We start from the raw sequence: 16,164 nt of genomic DNA on the forward strand, positions 1-16,164 counted from the left end.
GGGTCCGGTCTTCCTTTGGGAGTCCCGTGGGAAAGATCGGAGTGCCTGGTGATACCTGTGGCTCCTTTTTATCTAGCTGGAAATGGTTGTTCTTTTGCTTTCTAGTAGAGCATCTCCCAACAGGGTGATGAAATGTGTCACACCATTGGTGGTCTTTGATGGTGTGTTAACAAAAGATATTCCCATGGGGATAGTAAAAGACTGAGCAGAGATAAGAGATAATACCCCACCCCATTTTTAACAACTGGCTTGTTATCAGGGAAGGCAGTTACCCCCTCCCTTCTGGAGTTACAACAGATAAGAAAAACAAAACTTTTGGCTATCTCTTTGTTTTGGTCAAGAACCCTTAGGTATCCAACATTCAGTCTCCTTGGTAACTTATGGGGAAAAAAATTCTTTAACGTAATAAAGGAGCAAACCTAACCCCCAACAAGCAGCCAGGGAGGCAAATGGTGATGTTGATAACCCAGGGTCTCTTGCCAGCAGCTTCCTGCAGGTGCAGGAAGAGATTGCTCAAAGGCTAATGCAGTCTATTCATTAATGTCATGTTTTCCTGTACCTAACCCCAGCGACCTCTGAGTGGTGAACATCACATTTCCCTTGGGTAGCTTGTTGATCCAAGAGTCAGGCTTTTGTGGCTTCAGTCTCAACACTTTTGTTTGTGGTTCTCAGCCTAAACCACTTTAAAGCACTATTCTCTACAATCTTTTGAGCAAAAAGCTGTGTGGTTTCCCATGAGTGTTGACACAATCAAACTGGAATTCATTTTTTTGCACTAATATCCATTTGAAAATGTCCCCGTTAACAAGAGGTTAAAAGTCTTTGTTGGCTTTAAAGGTTGCTGTTTAGATATAGTCTCTGTACTTGAGCCTTCATCATATCATAGGAGCTGTAGATAATACAGTTTGGAAGGCACTAAAGGACCTTTATCTCTCAAAATCAAGCATCTTGTGCTGGTTTGGGTTTGGAGGTTTTTTTGGAAACTGATCCAGCTTTATCAGCATGAAGAAAACAGATCACGGTTTATGTAAACTTTGATTTCAAATCTTTAAAATGAACATGTTCAAAAATATTAACCAAAATGAAAAGTTTAAAAAATTAAGCACAAATAGGTAAAGATTATGAATATTTCCAGCATATGTATTATTAATCTCCTTGGCCACAAAATAGGAATTAAGACAGGGTCGTATATCTGTGTTATTAATATTTCTTATAGAGAAAAATTACATCAGAGTTTCTCATATATAAACCAAATTAAACTGCTTGTAAGTTACGTACGCCTGTGCATATAATTTTTTCCATGAGTGCTACCTGTAGAAGGTTACTAAGGGTAAATCATAGTACATCAAGACCTCTGTGTTTCAGAAATCTGGTGTCAAAGTATAGTGCAAGTAAAAGCTGAGCAGTTGGTAATGAGTTAATCCTGTCTGCTTTATAAAATGTGTTGCATCCTGCTTTCAGGTGGGTGCATGTACTTTAAGTAAATTACACTTCGTGTTGCTTGCAAGTAATGAATGCTAATGATAGATAATGATGTTTTGTTTCCAATTAGCACTGCCAAGAGAGTCAGTGGTTTCTGGAGCTCATGATCACTATATTTTCCAGGAACAGTCTGAGAACTATAAAATTATATAAACAAGTATTATTTATGCTGAATGCATTTGCTGATTGCTTCCTTCTCAGTTGGCCATAATGCAAATGGAGCTACATCTCTCTATAGTTCAGTAATTTAAAAAAAAAGAACCTCATGTTTGTAAAGCCATAATCTATCACACATTTTTTTATAAATATCGCCCATTGTTTACTTTGCTATAAAACAGAGGAAAATGTCTACAACTAAATGCATATAATAGATTATAGTGAGTATTCAGAAAAGTTTAAAATAAAGCAGATGAATGGATAAGCAGTCTGGCCCACAAAATATGAGTTTAATTATGGTATTTCACAGTAAGAAATAAGTTTTATTCAATTATATATTCTTCAAAATACCTGTCAACATGAGTTGGCGAGGAATTTAAAATGCCATTTTGGCTCAAATGTATGAAAAAAATGTTATATTCAGGGAAATAGAGTTGGAGGACTTAGATGACAATTGTATGGTGCTGTGAATTACATGTCTTCAGAAATCTGTTAAGTATTTTGCTCACAGACATCAAATATGCGGTATGTAACAAATTACTTCCTTTTTATAGTTGTAATACAGTTTGTTTCTTATTTTATGATTGTTAGTGTATTAACTTAGTATTCTGTTGATAGTGTATTTCAGTTCAGAATGTTCACTGCAGGACTTTTATCTCACATCCTTATTATCTCTATGATTGTGTGTTTGTTTCTCAAATAAAAACATACAACACCAATGATGTAGCAGTGAATCTTTTACCTGCTCTCCCAAGCCTTGTGTTCTGCCGGAGGTTGTGTTGATGGGTAATAGCTCAAGGCCCTCATCAGTGATCACTGAAAGCAGGACTGCTGTTGATAAGTTACCAGGCTTTGGATTGGCCTCCTTTTAAAGCTAACCTTTGGAGGCAGCTGCTTTGGTTTGCAAAAACATATCAGGAAGAAATATTAGGATCTTATCTGCTGGCAGAAGATAGGAGTTCTTGTGTTTCTTTTAACACCACTCACTAGTCCAACACCCTCCTCTACCCAGGAAAGCAGGCAGAATGCCAAAATGCAGCTTCTAAAATCAGTTTTTCATATGGCTGTCTGCCAGGACTGGGTGGTATGTCATATGTCTGTTCTGAACAGTGCAAGGAATTTCTTACATCTAAGCCATGAGCTTTGTAGCTATTCCCTGATGCTGCTGTGCTTTACTTCACTTTACATAATCCTGTAATTCTATTTAATTGGCTACTAAAATAATTGCAAAATAGTAGAGAATGAATATTGTGTTCTACAAATAAAAGATGTATTCTTCCTGGTTGTTTCTTGCACCATTTCAGTAGGAGAGTTTGTGTATTTAGATAATTAATTTTCAAGCAACTGCATGGTTTCCATTATCTGGGAAGTCTTGATGGTGATTGTGTCCTATAGAGCTCTCTTGGCATTGGGAAAACTCTTCATTGAAGTATTAACTTAATTTCATTCATGTTATTCTTATGTCCATTTTCTGCAACTGCTTTAGCAAATGAATTACATCTCTCTGAGATACTGATGTCATTGCAATTCACTCATTCACATGAATGACTTCTGACTAAATTACTGAATTAATGCACAACAATTATAGTTAAATTTTCAGTACAAAAAATAACACCAAAGCAAATCCGTGGATAATTGTAGCCAAAAACTATGAGAGCTATCCCTAGCCATTCAGGGGATGACATGAGCCAAGTCAAAACAGCTTGACTGTCAGTTATCAGGTACATGCAGTCAGTGTTCTCAAGTGAGATACAGAATATGAATCATTTGCAGATTCAGTTATTCTTGGAATAATAATTATAGATAGCTATTAAGTTCAAGAAATTAAAAATCTGATTATAGGCTCTTTGTGAACAAATTTAAAATTAGGTTAAGAAAATAATTGTTATAGATTGCTTGTTTTTCTCTATTTCACTTCTGAAATATTTCTACTTGCACTCCACTGTCAACTAAGCTTCTCTCTCAAGTGTAAACTAATATTTTTAAAACAATAATCCAATATGGAAAATGGCCTGAGCAATAATGTTATAATTATAGCAATATTGAGCTGCTTCTGTTCATTCTGCAAGAGTCTGCTTCACAGTGTCTAGGGAAAAAGAAGCAGAAATAACAATCACTAAGAACTATCAACAGAGAAAGTGTTACATTTTCTGTTTGGTTCACTGCAGATTGAAGAAATACAATATAGAGGAGTTCATGGAGTTTGCAGATTTTTCTGGGCAGAGACTGATTCTTGTATGTTTACCTGTTACCTGAGAATAGAAGCAGCCTGATGAATTTGGTACCAGGTACCAAAAACACAGTGTAAACTACAAATAATAATAGCAGTGAGGCAAAAATGTGAATAATTCCCTTTCCATTTAATTATGTCTCAGAGGTTGAATTTTCTGGATGCCCACTCCCCAAAATAGCTGAGAATTTCTGATTATCAGGATGCAACAATTATCTGAAGTATTTTGATCACATGTTAATATGACTACACATAATTTTTGGAAATGGCGAAAAAACGATCTTGAGACTGTTCAGTGTGATTTCGCACTCCTAGACCCTTGTTTCTTTCAAGTTGTGTTTTATTGATCACTGTATAGAACTTTCCATGGGGGTCCAATGTAAGGAAAAAGGCTGTGAAGAGTCAGATTTCTCTCTGCAGGCAATGGGAACATGCTTTCTTCTTCAGGATCAAAGCTGGAAACCTATCAGTGTTTTTGGTAAAATTAAGTAGTTTACAGGTTCCACACCATACAATACAGTCAGCTTTGTGAAAACAAACTATGCTGAGTTTGGGAACACATAAATATTTAGAATTACAGGTAAATGGGGATTACACCCATTTTGTTGGTTTAACAACAGTGAATGATAGTGGTCTTTTTTCAGACCTCATTTTTGCAGATAGAATTTCTCTCAGTTTTTGTCACATTTCCAGGTTTACGTATTTAGGATCGGATTTTTTTTTATGCTGAGTAGATAAGAAATGTGATGTACTGTATGATAGCTTTTATTGTCACTGGTGCGTTTTCTTCCATGTCTTTAAATATTCACTATGTCTGAAACTAGCTGGACTACGCTATCAGGTCAAAGTGTTAAAATGCCTTTTATTTTGTGAGCTTTCTTTTTGTTTTGAGTTGGTTACCCATGGTAATAGTGACATGGCTCTCTGAATCTGTTACAGTGTGCCTGAATATTATGACTATGGTCACGGAACAAGTGAAGAGGCTTATGACAGCTACGGTAAGGTCTCTTTTGTCTTCTGCAAATGTGTGAAATCAAGGGAAAATATCTGTCGCTGGCAATTCAGAAATTACTTCCATAAACTTTTCTTTATTTCTCTCATTTTACAAAGGCCAAACAAAATAGATTTGTGTAACTTTAAGGTGAGTTTTGACATAGGACCAGAAAATTGGACTGATGAATTTAAATAAAAATTACAAAGCAAATTACTCACAGTTACAGGTCAGTTTAACAGCAACACAAAAGTTTATATTAGTTGAATATCTTTCACAATGTTAAATTTCAGTCTGCTTGATGTGCCAACAATACTATGGGTCTGCTGCTGTCATGTGCATCATTTCAACCAGCAAGGTTTGTGAGATTTAGAAATACAGACTTAAAGTGGAAAGAAGGAGAGGATGCTCTATCACCATGGGAACCCCTGCTGCACCAAGATGAAGCACTGTCTCATACCACACTTGGCAGTATGAGTAGAGGAAGGGCTCTAGTCTTTGCACTTCTCCACCAAGTCTTTCTGAGCTGGAACAGTTCCTGGGTACAGGGGGCATGAAAGGAAGAGAAGGGTAGCTCCCATAAGTACAGACCGTTTTCTAGATCTCTTGTTTGGTATTAGTGATATATTTCAATTACTAGAGTCAAGACCATGTTTTCCTATTAATAATTATCAGTATATTGTATCAGGTGGCACAGTGATTCTCAGTCAGAGGTTTTCACTGAAATAAGAGAACAAAGCTGACTACTGTTGGCTGAAAGAATGACCCTAATATTCAGCTGATTTACTGCTTCCAAAGTGTCCTAAGTCTACATGGTGACTTCCACAGCATTGTGAAAATGAGAGCTGCTGGAAATGATGCTGCAAATGAAAGTTACACTAAGAGGTTATATAAGGGTTGCTGCTTGAAATAAATAATTTTATTCATGCAGCTGTGAAGCAAATGTCACTAATGCAAACTTGCAGTTTCCTATGTATTGGTACAGAAATAGACATTACTGAGACGTTGTCAAAATGATTGCATTGCATAATCAGAAATAGCTGATTTTTTTGTACAATCAGTTCTCACAATATATTTGAGTGATTCAGTGTGCAGTGAAGCACATTTTCAATGCTAGGCAAGTAATAATAATAGCTTATCCATATGAGTGTGAGTGGTTCAGTTACCCTTTGTTTTGCTTCCTTTTTGCACATACATTTTTAATAGCTGTAGTGGAAGATCCTTACTCCCATCTACAGATTCCTCTCCACTGCTGTCCTGAATGCACTGCTAAGCTTTTGGGCAATGCAGAAAAGAATAGTCTGAGCTCAGCAGTAAGAATTACTCACTGTTTAACTTTTAATTACACTCTACCATGCTGAATCTCCATGTGCTTGGGCAAGACATTTAAAGTAGTGTCACTTTCTTTCCAATCCCTCATTTGTAAAACTAGAAGAATATTACTTGTTTTCCCAGCAGGGATTTTGAATGGACTAATTAGCTGAGGCTTACAAAGTGTTCACAGAGTGGCATCATGACTAAATTTATGCTCTGCATGAAGCTCCTTTTTTTCTGTTTTCCATTCAGCGGCTGAAACAAACCCACTATCCCTGGGTTTCTTTTGCTAGACTTAAAATATATGGCTGATAACTGTGGACTTGCTTTGTTTTTTGCTTGAACTATTTTCTGGGTTGGCATTTGCATATAAAGATGTGAGTGTTATCAATAGCTGGACTAAACTTAAAGTTGAATAATATTTCAAATTGCAATTTTGCTACTTTCTGAAAGCAGATACATTTTTATATAACTGTTTATGCTACTCTTGGTTCACTTTAGGAGATCAGTAAATTTGCTAGTTTCATGCCTTGGAAATCTGGGCAGGAACTTCTGTCATTCCTAAGTCACCACTCTCTATCTGAGGAGGTAATCTGAGTACACAGAGCAATAGAGCTATAGAATACATGCTTAACTTCCTCAGTTTCTGAGTTCTTGCTGCATACACTGATGTTCTCTCTGTCTCTGATCTATCACCCCTTCTCATCCTTACCTAACTTCACCCTAATTCTCTGTTTCCATTTTACTACTTTTTCAGGATGTTTTGTATCTCATTGCAAGTCTCTGGAATCCATCCCACTATATTAAATCAGCTGCCCCTTCATTTTTCACCATCCTGTAGAAATTAAGTTTTTCTTTCATTTGAGTTCAATATCACACCTTGTTTTGCCTTCCATGACAAGGCTATATTGCTCCTTTACAATTCTTTCTGGCACACCTCTATAATTCCAAATTCTCCCAAACTGTGACTAAGACTACAGACAAATGGTACATGAATATAGTCTTGTTGCCAACTCTTAGGTGTTTTGTGCACCAACTTGTCTTTTCTCCCTTATCCCTTTCAATAACAATGAATTATTAAAAATTTACTAGGTTGGCACTTTTTACTTTCATCCATGCATCCTCTTGCTTCCAACTTACCTTTAGGGAGGACAGTTTTCAATCCTGGGAAGGTTTTCTTTCATTTTTCATGAAGAAGATTCAATGAAATAGTAATGCTACTTCATACTTACAATCTTTTTAAAGTATAAATAGAGTTCTCTGTAGCTTCTTAAGTCTAGAGCACAATAGTACTCCTATAAGAGCTGCCTGCTATGACTTCTATTACTATCTGTACTCATGAGAAGTAGCAGGTGATTTACGTCTCATGGGTTCTCTGCTCCTTTTAAAAGAACTTGTGGAGAATTCTGACTGGGGAAACTGTTTCCTCAGAAGATCATAAGATTTTTGTATTTATGGATTTTTCACAGTGTGGTTCCAAAAATCAGAGGGGCGTTTCAGAGCAGAGCACACCTGAACACCATTTAATTCTCAGAAAGTTCACGTCTCTTTGATTAGAAGGAAGTATTAAACAAGGAAGAACCTAAGTCACTTGTCATAGGCTGGGCAAGATGGATTCCTAAACAGTATTCACTGCTGTAAAATCCATAACTTAACTGCCTTAACTTCTTGCTCAGTTTCTTTTGTGAAGGTTTGTAAGAATTTCATCCCCTCCAAATCCAGCCAGGGAATCTCCCAAGATAATAGGAAGATCAGGGATGGATGTAAAATTGCACTGCTTTCCATGACTAAGGGATGTTCCATAAATGAAAATTCGCAGTACAGAAAGAACCTCCTCATGAAGTTAGACACTTAAGCTCTGTTGTGATTTGACTTGCCTGTCACCCAGTCTCTCAGAAGGATCAAAGTAGAGACACTTCAAAGCTTTCCCTGCAGCAGTCTCTGAGCACATGGAAATACAGTATTCAGGAATTATGAGATTCCTACAAATTTTTTATAAGATCAAGATTATGCGGTTACTGGTAGAGAATTTTGAGGATCTCTGTTCCAGGCTGAGGAACAAAAAATTTGGGACATATGCCCAAAAATCTCGGGGATGTTGCCCTTATAGGCTTCTTCATGTGAGTGTAAAGAAATATCTTTAGAAGGCAGTTTAAAAATAAAAGACTAGTCATTTAAAGTACTGTACAAATTTTCAAAAATGTAAAGGATCCTCACCTCTAATCACACTCAACAAACACTTATGATACTTCTGTCATTGAAGGTTTTGATACTTGCAGATAAGTCTAAACTAAGGTAATGGTGTCATCTTAACTTGATGCTTATGTTATAAGAGAGGAGGCATGAAATTGGATTAATTTATGAACAAAAGGTTTATATTCTTTGCTCTCATTATAAGTTAGTAATTTTTTGGCTTCCCTTCTAGCACTGTTGTCATCTGAAGAGATATCTAATGAAGACATGAATTTAATGATTTGTCTTATAAATCCATTAGGATAAAATGTACACCTAAAGTCTGGTAACTAAGAATCTTTTCTGCACATATGTAATGTCATGCCCAGCTCCAAAAAGCATCTTCCCTGGACAGGACCACTGTAAATAAACAGCCCTTCGTAATCAATTCATGTTCTCATTTCTTTCTCCTTCTCCCTGTTGTTTATTTTTAGAGAAAAAGGCATTCTTGATTCAAGTGCTGTGTTATGTTAGGCCACATTAGAGAGATATCAGAGAAGACTATATGACTTGCAGGCAAGGAAGAACCAAGAAGCTGTATTCGTTGCATCTGACCTGCTTCACTGTTTTTTCATCTGAATGCTTTTTTGCCCTTGTACTGATCAGAGCATTCCAAACTTTGTTTATCAACGGCTCTTTCTGTCTTAGCTTTCCTAAAGGCTGGTGACTCCAGTGGTGAGCTCTGCTATTGCTGCTGCAGAAGGTTCTGCCCCTGCTTCCAAAGGGAGACTGCCACAGTAGTGAGAGCGTGCCTCTTGTCAGATGCCACAATTCACAGCCTGGTGCATAACCTGCCTTGTGTATTACCTGAAAATTATGGCCATTATTGGTTTATGTCAGGTCATGAACTGCAGTATCTGAGAGACCTGTACACTCAGACTCCTTGTTGCTGCTACCAAAAAAGCAGAAACCCTTGATAGAGAGTGAAAGGATAGGTAGAAGTCTATCACCTCCTTAACCACCACAATTAAATTAGGATAACACCATCTGCCAAAGGCCTTAGGCAAGAGTTAGGAAGGTTAATCTGTAGCTTGCCACCTACACAAAGAGGGAAGACATAAATGAACTCTAGTCACATTACTGCTGCTGTTCAGGAGAAGCTTGCAAGGCTTTTTTATTGCATGTTCTGCCAATGCGTTAAGGAGACATTAAATATTTTGTGTGTTCACCGAAAATTTTCAGCTGTTTAGATTTTCCCAAATGACCATGGTTTTTTTGATGCATATTCTACTCCAGTTTACCATTAGATACTTGGAAAGAACTGGGTATTTGGTTTTAGGATAATTCCATCCTTAATTAAAATTGGAAAGTGTAACTGTTTGGTGTAATTCCTTTTAATGTAAGGCATCATTTAAGTTGTAAAATGCTGTCACAATGATTTAACTATTTCAGAAATAATTCCCTGCCAGTCTCTCCATATAAGAGCTTTGCAATTGTTATAACAATTAGTTTGCTAAGTAATCTTCTACAGAGATGGCACTTCATAAACAAATACTTTATAGACCTTTATAGCTAACAACTAAAAATGTGCATCAATATTCCACTACTCTTTTATTATATTGTTTATTTTTTCATTCTGTGTTTGTCCTAAAAACTGTATTGTATAGTAAATAAAGTTTTCTACAATAACAATAATAGTTTCTGCTGAACAAGTACAAGTAAGTATATTATGATGAAATTAGCGGAGGAAAGTGTGTATGGAGGGTTCAAACCTCTAGAATTATGATAAATAGCTTGATTGAAGAGATGTTACCTTAGGAGACATGAATTCTCATACTTCATTAAAAGACATAGGCATGCTGATGTCATGGAGAAACTCAAGGAGCTGCCACTCTAGTGTGGAATAAACCCTCTATGACAATGACAAAGTAAAATGAAGCCATGTCACAATGTATAGAGAGAAAATAATTGTGAATTTTAAAAAAGCACTTCATAGCAATTGCTCTGCAGATGGAGATAGGAGGTTTTTTCCCAGCTGTTGAGTCCAAGCTCCTTCCTCATTTTTAATAACTTTGGTATTATAGATAATTGGTCCTAATATTCATTATGCTCAGCATGCTAAGGGTTTCTCACCCTATTTTTTTTCTGGCCTAGTCTCACTTAAATTTCAAATGTGGGAAATCAAGTGCTCATAGTGACTGATTTGCAGATGTAAGAGACATAGGTCGTATTCTCATCATTACAGTGTTTGACTTCACATGGCTTGTGATTACCAACAAGGTCTTTACCAACACTAATTAATAATTAATAAAGTCTTACTAATGTGCACCAATTTTTCATTTATATCATCAGAGTGTATACATTTGGTGTCTCTTAGAAAATATTATGGCAACATACAAAAGAAAACTTTGCTTGGTGTCTGGGTCTTAAAATCGTCATGGAATGAATAATAAAATCATAGAATGTTTTGAGATCATGTAGTTTCAACCCATCTCTGCCATGGATGAAAACACCTTTCACTGGACCAGGTTGCTCAGAGGTCCATCCAGCCTGGCCTTGAACACTGCCATGGATAGGGGAATCAACAACTTCTCTGGGCAGTCTGTCCAATTGCCTCACCACCCTCACAGTAAAGACTTTCTTCCTAATACATAATCTAAACTTGTCCTCTTTCTGTTTGAAGCCATTTCCCCCTCTCCTGTTGTTACATGCTTTTGTAAAAAGTCCCTCTCCATCTTTCCTATAAGTTTCCTTCAGATACTGAAGGGCTGCAGGTAGTTCATCCTTCTCCTTTCCAATCTGAGCAATCCCAATTCGAGTAGGTTTTCCTCATAGGAAAGCTGCTCCACACCTCAGATGATCTTGGTGGCTTCCTCTGGGCTCACTCCAACAGGTCCATGTCCTTCCTGTGCTGGAGACCCCAAAGCTGGATGCAGCACTGCAGGTGGGGGTCTCACCAGAGCAGAGCAGAGCAGAGCAGAGCAGGGTCACTTCCCTCACCCTGCTGGCCACTTGTCTTTTGGTGCAGCCCAGGATACAGTTGGATTTCTGGGCTATGAGTGCACAAGACCAATACGGGCTCCTGAGGGCCACCACTTGTCACCCATGTCCATCAGGACTCTGAGCCATTGACCACTACCCTCTGGATGTGACTTTCCAAACACTTCCTAATCCATCTGTTAGGTATCTTAGAGGCAATAAGCCACATTGTGGTGGAGGTTTTGTCTTGTCTTGACAGAGCACCTGGCTGGCTATTTAGCACATGCTGGGTGCTTCTACACTGGCATGGGAGCAGGAGCGTTCTTGAGAAACAGATTTACCAGTTATCTGCATTTATAGATCTTCCTTCCACATCACTAAGTGGGTTTTAAGTACATAAATTTTAGTTTGAAAGGAAAGCAAAAGATGCAATCCCAACTGTGAGATTTCACTTCCAGAGGCTCCATCTAGGGCCAGTCTGAAATGAAAAATACCTATAGAGGCTGTATTGTAAATATCAGTCCTCAGTGTCAGCTGTTTCCCTCTGCAGTTCATCCCTATTGGTGTGCACTGTGTGCTAATATTGATAGAGCACCTGCATCCTGATGCCCCCCAAGCTGTCCTTGCTAACAGCCTTGCTACATGTGCCATGATTCTGAGGAGTGTGTGGTGCTTCTGCATGACCATCTTCATTTTGGGATGATTGAGTCATCTGGTTTCTTGTTGAGCATGAAGAAGATGTACACCCAGCCCTGGGAACTCAGAAATGCTCCTGAGTCTTCCTGTATAGCATTCAATTTTTCATTCCACTGGAAACAGGAGGCATTGAAGATTTCTACTGCATATGGACAGAAGATACACCAAATAAATTTGCCCTCCTTTAATCTTCTGTTTCAATCCTTCCTATACTTACTGATAGCAGCATTCCTACTGTGGGACAGAATGAACTGACAAAAGCATTTTCTTGATTTTCTGCAAAATTTTATCAATTCATTTTCTGGAGGAATCACCTTAGCTGTATCTCAAGTGGCATTCATTCCCTCAGAGGAGATTTATGATTTTCATAAGAGCATGATTTTGAAAGTTTGCGGGGAAAGGAGCACATTTTGAATTCATCTGTGATGACTAATATGAGGGTGATACCAGAGCTACTGCTGTTTTGTCAAATCAGTGTTTTAATTAGACTATAATTCTTTAGAAAGTCCCATATTTAAACTCATCACATTCTTTTAACTGTCTGTGTATTCTAAAACTTTTGTACTCCAGTTATGCTACGAAAATGAAAAAAAAATCTGTATGTAGCACAAGATTGGTTTTAATTTATAGCAACTTATTGTGCTTTTTCTATTACTTCTGAATTATAAATCATTTTCTGTGACAGAATAAGAATAAGTAAATCATGCTAAACTTTCCTATGTAATATTTCAAATGGTAATTTCACTGTCTTGCACCATGGGAACTTTAGAGTTGGAGAATCTAAGACAAAAGTTCTGTAATATTCATGTGCATCTATTTAATTCCAGATGGGGTATATCACTGCACATTTCATGTTGCATGACCATAAAGTAATGGAAAATTAATTTTCACTGAAAGTAAGGGAAAAATAAAACTCCTTCTACACTGTAACATTAACACTCACCTCACAACAACACTGATGAGAGTTTTATTCCTCCTGGCATTGCAGTTTCCCAAACTAGTTGTCAACATACTCTGATGCTGCTCCTTCCCTGTCTGTGGCAGATATTCACTGCAGAAGTTGCTGAAGCCTTCTAAGAAATCATTTTCTACAGGGATCATTACTGCAAATCTTGCTGTTACTGCTTAACCTGCATGAAGGGCTGGCAGAGGGGGCTGCACAAGCACTTCTCATCTGCTCCAGTGCTGTCAGCTGGAGCATTTCTGTGATCCTCCACCAGCAATTTGAGCCAGGGAAGCTCTCAACCCTAAGGCAGATTTGGAGCAGCCACACAGTTTAATTTGTTAGCCCTCCTGAAGAGAAGGCACTATCAAGCATAGAGGCAGTAGTTTGGGGTGTTTTGAAGAGCTACAGCCATGTTCAGAAAGTAGACTATTAAACCACAAGGTTTTCCATTCATTTCTAGTTTTTAAGCTGTATATGTTTCATGCTGCAGGGCTAGTAAAACAAAGGGTACTTAGAATGGTGTAAGCTAGCTTAATTGGTTTGAGCCTGTGTTTTGAAAACATTTATTGTCTTCTTAAAACTCCAAATTTCAAATAAGAAAGGCTCCATTTGTGATTCAAGAATCACTTCAGCTCTTCTTCTGACAATATAATAAAATGCATAGATGTCAAGTCAGAAAATCTTGTGTATTTTGCAAGCTTTGCACGTAAGCAAAAAGAGATCAGAAGCGTGAAAAAAGTGCATGTTCTCCTTAAAAAAAAAAAATCTGTTCTTGCATTTTTGTCAATAATAACATATACTTGTCCAATTATGGCACAAGAAAAGTGCAGCTACCTTTTCTGTGTGAATTTCTAGGCTGAAATACTGTCTTTGTCAAATTTACTGAAGTTGAGCTTCAGGTCATAGCTAGCTTGTGTAGGACCCATTTGCAAGTAGTATTTTGTCTCCATCCATCTTTCTCTGGAAGCTTGCTAGAAATACAGCACAAATTGAATTGTCCAAAGAAAAGCATTCTAATTTTAAGAGTTCTCATTTTAAAGCTATATGTGGTTTCTATTGGGTCTTCTGCTCAGCACATCTACATTACTTTGATCTTGCTGCTCAGGCAATTAATTACATCTCAGAACACCCCAGGGAGGAAGGTATTCCTGCCTCATTCTTCCAGTGAGGAAGTCATACCACAAAAATATTGAACAATTGCCCAAGATCACTGAGAAAACAAGGAATAGAGCTAATAATCCAGATTCCTGTGCATTGTACTCTCTCCACAGTATGGAGCGTGCAGTAAAAGAGATATTTTTCTCATAGGACAAAAAAAATACTTTATTCTGAATAAAATCAACTTCTGTTTCTAAAACACCAAAAGGTAAATGAAAAATCAAACTGAACTATTACACTGCTTCCTGCTATATCCTCCCAAATTTGCCCTAAACCAGGACATATATACATCTTAACTATCTAATCAGAATCACTCTTTCTAATCTTTTCCTGGCCACCTGGCCAAAAATAATTAACCAGAAATTAATAAAATGTGCCCAGTAATTGTGGGCAATATTCAGATGTTAAATAAGTTCCTGGGAAGAAAAAGTGATCAGATCTTGATTACTGAGCAGGTCTAAGCAATGACTATAAATAAAAAATGATAAGGAGTAATATATTCCTATGTAAATCACATGCCATTAATATATATTTTTAATTTTAACTCATCCATTATTGTGATCTGCCCTTTAAATATTGCGTTTTTTCCTCCTTTGCATATTTGAAAGAGTTTTATTCAGTTCTGGAAAGTCACGTTATTAGGTTGCAGAATGCTAAGTGAAGAGTTAAAGTGTCTGATTATGCAATTTTCTCGAGTCTTTACTTAAAGACGTTTATCATTTGATGATCAGCCACATGGATAGACCACTGAATTTTTCTGTGCATTCAATAATGCATAGCTAAAATACTAAGACAGAAATAACTTCACATTTATCCATCTCTGTGTTGCAAATGTTACTGTCTTGATCCCATTTCAAAAAGTGTTCTCAGGTTAAAAATTATATTACCTTTATTACTTTTTTACCTTCTGACTCTCCAGTAATAAAAAAAAAAAAAATAAATAAAATAAAATAAAATAAAAACACCACCCACTAATTTTTTGTATTTTAACACATTAGAGCTATGGAGTCTCCTAGCAGTTGATAAAAAAAAAATCTGTAAAGATGTAAAGACGGTCTCAAGTAATGTATCAGTTATTTCAGTTATTTTGTAATAAATACTGGAATCATTTCTATAACTCAATGAACACTGTAAAGTAAGAGTCCATCTGCACCATAAAAAGCACCGCAAAAACACCAACATGTAAATTCAATCAGGCATAAACCAAACCTAAAAGTGAGCTTCAAATACCAATCCACAGGAGCATATAGCAGATTGAAAGACATATGCAGTGCAATTAAAAGGGCTGTGCCCATGTCTTCACATTTCTTATCAAAGTAGCTATGACACTATCACACCCAAAGCAATACTTCTGCCCAAACACTCTCAGATTCCTCACCTATAAACTCTCTTTAAGTTTCCATCATGCTGCAATAGCTTATACTTTTAGTTTCTGATAGTAAAACATAAACCATTTCTCCTTAACTAAGAATAGCAAAGTTGCCCATAACACCAAATGCCTAAAATCTGAACCCTCTGCCCTCAGTTATTAAGCTGCTTGTGTGGATTTCTTTTTAACCATAGTCTTTGACACCTGATAGCACTGGAGACAGTCAGAAGTGAAAGGGACAGGGGATGAGCATGGTCTGCTAGAGCAGAAAGACTGGATGGAAATCTGGATGTCACTGAGGGAAGTGACTCCACAGGGTTTCTCTTCACAGGAATGAGAAAAAAAGGAAAAGGAATCAGCATTAGAACACAACAACTACTTGCACCTTTCTTCAGCTCTTGAGCACTCTCTCACAGTTCTCCCAATTACCTTTCTCTCTCCAAAGCTACATCTATTGCCTGCTCTTCACCTGAAATGCCTTTCAGTTTCCATTTCTTTAATATGTTACTTTCTTAAAATTAAATACATGACACTTTCTTAAGATGAAGTATGTCCAGGCTCTCTTTCCTTCATGTTTGGCACAGCCTTTCAGAAAAAGACCAGGCTCTCTCACTGTTCTCCCATTCTCACAGTGAAACTCAGCCTAGTAATCAAACTTTTGACCCTTCTGC

The 16,164-nt window shown here is 37.2% G+C and overlaps 1 protein-coding gene across 1 annotated transcript in view; it reads left to right on the forward strand.

The window, feature by feature from the left end:
- KHDRBS2 (KH RNA binding domain containing, signal transduction associated 2) overlaps positions 1–16,164 on the forward strand; it is a 313,940-nt gene that overhangs the window by 294,431 nt on the left and 3,345 nt on the right. Inside the window, exon 8 of the mRNA XM_083857382.1 lies at positions 4,808–4,866. Within this exon, the coding sequence (XP_083713508.1) occupies positions 4,808–4,866 (59 nt within the window). The remainder of the gene's footprint in view (positions 1–4,807; positions 4,867–16,164) is intronic.

The sequence above is a fragment of the Zosterops lateralis genome (assembly GCF_965231275.1).
Source record: "Zosterops lateralis genome assembly, chromosome: 3".
Lineage (NCBI taxonomy): Eukaryota > Metazoa > Chordata > Aves > Passeriformes > Zosteropidae > Zosterops > Zosterops lateralis.